The sequence below is a fragment of the Otolemur garnettii genome, unplaced genomic scaffold (assembly GCF_000181295.1).
Source record: "Otolemur garnettii isolate 467f Iridium unplaced genomic scaffold, OtoGar3 scaffold00062, whole genome shotgun sequence".
NCBI classification, from domain to species: Eukaryota; Metazoa; Chordata; class Mammalia; order Primates; family Galagidae; genus Otolemur; species Otolemur garnettii.
Window position 1 is genome coordinate 8699284 of NW_003852457.1, and position 5297 is coordinate 8704580.

The 5297-nt window shown below is 42.8% G+C and overlaps 1 protein-coding gene across 1 annotated transcript in view; it reads left to right on the forward strand.

Annotated features, from left to right (window-relative positions):
- EP400 (E1A binding protein p400) overlaps positions 1 to 5297 on the forward strand; it is a 132272-nt gene that overhangs the window by 21928 nt on the left and 105047 nt on the right. Inside the window, exons 3-5 of the mRNA XM_023514943.1 lie at positions 1339 to 1426; positions 3044 to 3151; positions 3663 to 4039. Of these exons, the coding sequence (XP_023370711.1) occupies positions 1339 to 1426; positions 3044 to 3151; positions 3663 to 4039 (573 nt within the window). The remainder of the gene's footprint in view (positions 1 to 1338; positions 1427 to 3043; positions 3152 to 3662; positions 4040 to 5297) is intronic.

Here is a 5297-nt window from a genome sequence, read left to right on the forward strand (position 1 = left end):
TTGTTGTTTGGCGGGCCTGGGCTGGGGATTCGAACCCGCCACCTTAGGTGTATGTGGCTGGTGCCTTAGCCACTTGAGCCACAGGTGCCGAGCCCACATCTGGCTATTTTTAGAGATAAGATCTTGCTCTGGCTCAAGCTGTTCTGAATGTGTGAGCTTAGGCAATCCACCCGCCTTGGCCTCCCGGAGTGTTGGGATTACTGGTGTGAGCCACCGCACCCAGCCAAAAAGATTTTTTTCTAGAGCAGTTTTAGGTTCACAGCAGAATTGAGAGAAGGGTATGGGCGGCGCCTGTAGCTCAATGAGTAGGGTGCTGGCTACATACACCGAGGCTGGTGTGTTTGAACCTAGCCTGGGCCAGCTAAACTTCAGTGACAACTGCAACCAAAAAATAGCTGGGCATTGTGGTGGGCGCCTGTAGTCTCAGCTACTCCTACCCCCACATGTGTATAGCTTCCTCCTTTACTGGCACCCCCTACCCAAGGGTTTATTTGTGAACGCACATTGACACCACGTGATCACTCAGAGCCCATAGGGTTCATTCCTGGGGTGGTATATTCTGTGGATTTGGACAAAAGTATTATGTAATGACATGTACCCGCCATTATGGCATCGTACAGAGTAGTTTTACCACCCTAAAAACCACCTGTGTTCTGTCTGTTCATCCTCCCTCCTTCCTACCTTGCCTCTGACAACCATGATCTTTTTACTGTCTCTGTAGTTTTGCCTTTTCCAGAATGTTACAGAGTTGGAATCATGCGGGTAGCCTCTTTAATTGGCTTCTTTCACTTTAAGCATTTTAACATATAATTTTACTTATCTACATATCAAGTAGGGTGCTAATTATAAAAATATCATTTTGAAGGGCCAAGTTAGATTGTTATTAATTGGGGTTTTAGTGTCATTTTCAAGTAGGAGTCCAATTCAACCTTTCTTTTTATTTATGTGAAGTTATGGTAGGCAGTGTGGCTGATCAGGTCAACTAAACTGTTGTCTTAGAACTGAGACTAATGTTTCCCCAAGTTAGCCTTCTGTTGACATTCGACATGCATAGCTAGTTAGTTTCTGAAGGACTGTTGATTTGAAATTCCATTTAAAACCAGAATAATATGTCCTTTATAAATCTTTTCTCCCCCTTCAGAGGTAAGTTAGAAGTGCAAAATATTCACTATACATCAATATTATATGTATATATTTAAAGACTTTGGGTAGATAACATTTTTCTTATTAAAGAGGAATGAGGTCAGTGTTTGGGGGTAATTATAGGTTTAGTTTATATTCATTCTTGTAATGCCATTAAGTGATCATAATCTCATACTTTTCATTTTTTCTCAGCAGCAAGCCCTTGCAGGGAGCTTGGTGGCAGGAGCTGGAAACACAGTAGAGGCAGACCTGTTTAAGAGGCAGCAGGCAATGCCACCCACAGGTACGTCAGGCTGCTGTGGTCTCAGGGGTTCATTTCCTCACATGGCCATCATGGGGCAGTTGCCACATTTCTAAAGAGTGAATGCTAAAGAACTTAGTTGCTTTGTACTTTGAAAGTTTATTCTTCTTTGGGGAATTATCAGCGGAACAAAACACATGAATGTTTTAAGTATACAGAATGTAGAAGTTTTTCATTGGAATAGGTGTACTCCATTTTGGTTTTCAGTGTGCATTTGTAGGCTCTTTAGTAATCATGATTAAACATAAAATCATCTGCTCTTGTCATTTTTTTACCTGAAGTTTTTCATTAAATTATAAACTTAATGTATTTTTATATAAAAGATTCAGACAGTTCAGAAGAGTATAACTTACGTTTACCTCTGGTTTGGTATCTGTCTACACTATTAATGTTTTGCGTATTCTCACAGACATTTTTTGGTTTGTACATAAGCATTGTTACATACGTGTTATTTTGAAAAAATATTTAGACATGAGTATGTGAATTTTTTAAAATATTAACAGGCTATCCTTGTAAGTCATATACCTCCTTCTTTGTGATGGCTGCATAATATTCCATTGTATGAATGATTTGTTCTTTGTTAGTCAGATCCTGGTTAATGTTCATTTATTATTACTGCCATTTTTCAACAAAGAATGAACATCTAATCTCATATATTTTTCTACATATTTGTCATTATATCTCAAGGAAAAACTGCTAGAAATGAAACTGCTCAATCAAACTGCATGTATGATTGGTTTGCGGGTTTTTTTAGGGGGGAGGGACAAAGTCTCTCTCTGTTGCCCAGTCTAGTGGCCTCATCGTAACTCATTGCAACCTAAATTCCTGGACTCGAGCCATCCTCCTGCCTAAATCTCCCAAGTAGCTAGGACTATAGGCACGCACCACCTCATCTGGCTGGTTTTTCTATTTTTAGTAGAAAAAATCTTACTCAGACTAGTCTCGAACTCCTGAACTCAATTTATCCTCCTGCCTGGGCCTCCCAGAGTTCTGGAATTACAGGCGTGACCCACTGCCCTCAGCCTCTAATTGGCTTTTTATGGTGCTAATTGTCCTCCAAAAGGAGAGAGCCTTCAGTAATTCCTGCTTCCCTCACATTCTAATCATTTTATTAAGTATGATAAATCCTTTAATTTTTGTTGATCTAATGGGTGAAACATAATTTCTATTGTTTTCATGTGGATGTCCTGATTTTGAGTAAGGTTGCCCAGTGTTGTTCCATGCTTGCTGTTTGTGAACCCGCTCTCCTGCTGCCTGTTCACTCTTTGCCTATCTGTCCAGTTGTGGAATCCCCCTACATGTTCATTGTTAGTGCTGAACATGTCAGCCTCTGTGTTTTATATGTGTTGCAGTGTTGTGTCTCAGGTTGTTGCTTGTCCTTTGCCTTTTTTATGATGATGTTTCTTATATTGGCAAGTTTTTAATGAAAATATATTTATTAACCTTATCCTTTATGGCATTTGGATTTTGGTTCATGCATAGAAAGGCCTCCCTGTACAAAGATTATAAAAACACTTACTGCAGCAAAACATGTTTTTTCTACTACTTCTGTGGTTTCATTTTTACATCAAACTGCACCTTTTTTGAAAATTATTCTAGAGCAGTCTAAGAGACCTCGCCTTGAAGTGGGTCCTCAAGGGGTAGCTTTCCCGCACCCGGGGGTGAGCGCAGGAGTCCCTCTGCAGCAGCTGATGCCAACAGCACAAGGTAAGACCAGCCTCAGAATCGGCTCCTTCAGCACGCAGGAGGGAGTGCCAGAAGCTGTAGAAATAGCAGCAAATGCCTGTAGCCAAGATCGTATACTTGAAGTAAGGTTTCTGAAATTGGGATATTTATCTGAGTCCCAGTTAATACTGTACGAAAAGCCTCCAGAGATGCATTCTTGTCACTGTAGCAGGAGCTACACTTTGCATTGTCACTGTGCTTTTCAACAGTTTTTACTCTTGTGTTTTTTTTTTTAATTGCTGCTGTCTTAAGGGTACCCTGTGGTTATGTGATACTTGTTTTGTTAGACGCTAACTTGCAACGGTCAAGTGCCTTTCTTTCCTTTTTTGTGTGCTCATTTGTGACGTTAGATGTAACAGAACACTTATTTCCCATGTGTGAGCCTATGGTGGGTCTTTGACGATCACTGGGATGTCAGTGTTTCCTCGGGACTCACTCGGAGGAGCTGCTATACTTGGACATCAGCACTCTGCGGGTTTTCCTTATTTTGCAGGAGGTATGCCCCCCACCCCTCAGGCCGCTCAGCTTACTGGACAGAAACAGAGTCAGCAGCAGTACGACCCCTCTACAGGGCCTCCTGTGCAGAACGCTGCCAGCCTGCACACCCCGCCGCCACAGCTGCCTGGGAGGCTGCCCCCAGCCAGCGTTCCTGCCCTTCCCTCCACGCTGCAGTTGGCTCAGCAGCCACAGGCGGTGGAGGCTCAGACACAGCTCCACATTCCGGTGAAGACTCAGCAGCCAAGCACTCCTGCACCTGCACCCTTGCCCAGCCAGCCCCCTGCTCCTGCTCAGCCCACACAGCTGGCACTGCACGTCCCTACACCTGGGAAGGCACAGGTGCAGGCCTCTCAGCTTTCGTCCCTGCCGCAGGTACTCGGAACATTGCTATTTTGTTAGCTGTGGGACAAAAAGAAAAAAATGTTCTGCAGAGTTGGCTTGCCATCTGTGTATTTGACAGGTTGGTATGCAGCACTGTAGTTTGTATGTTTCTTCCTTAGCAGTTTATGCCCCCACTTCAGAAGAATTGATTAATTCAGTAGTTGCAATATAATTGTATCTGGCTCTGTGATAGTGATCATTATTAGAATAATGGGATGCTGTTATTGCTGCTCTTAGTACAGGGAGCCTGCACCTGCTGACAGAAGGTGCAGGCGTGTGTCAATTACCCCAAGTAGTAGCACTGGCCCATTTTGCCTGTATGGACACAAGGCTCAGAGATTGTGGGCCTGGTCCCAGGTAACATGGTGGTGAGGTGATATGAGCTTTACCTCAAATCTGTCTTGAGTGTGAAACCATGCTCCTAAGCACCTGCCAGATGTCCTCCATGCTCTGCAGATGTGTGTGAGGATGACCATCAGCTTAATAGATGTTTCAGATGTTTAAAGTGGCTCCTCCTCCTCCCCTGGCTAGTTTGACTGAGGTGTGGTTTTGGTTCCTAAAGAGTAGTGCAACACTGCAATCTGGGTGTGAACTGTCTGTCATGCACTGCAGGAGTGGGGACAGTGTTCAGAGAACAGTCTTTGTCATTCATTACATCAGTGTGTGGGAGAGCTAGCTTCAGAAAACCTTCCTTTTCTCTCACCACTCCTCATTAATAAGGGAATTTCCCAGGTGGGAAGTTCCAAGTTCTTTTATAATTGTTTGAGATTTAAGGTAAAGTCCAAAGTATATCGTAATAGAATAATAATAGTATCAATAATAGCTATCACTTCTTGGTTACCTTAAGCTGAGGTGTCAGGCACTATGATGAATTTAGTGGTATTATTTTATTTTCTATACCTAGTAAACCTGTAAGGTGGGAACCTTAATCGTTTCCATTTTATGGATGGAAAAAAACTGAGGCCAGAACAGCCTATAACTGGTTTAGCTATGATAGGTAGTCAGTACATCTTGGAGCTTTTCATGTGATGTACACAGAAGCTTTGCGCCCACTTTGAGCAGGGCGCTGCCACTGCATTGAGCTCTCTGGGCTATGCTTCCTTTAGGTTTTCATGGAAAATGACTCTTTCTTTAACACTGTGTCTCACTGAGCCACGTGCTGACTCGAAGTAGTTCTGTGGCTTTTCTTAATCCACTTATCTATGTTGTTTGAAGGATCTGCTGTGGAAAATGATTTCTTTTTTTTTTT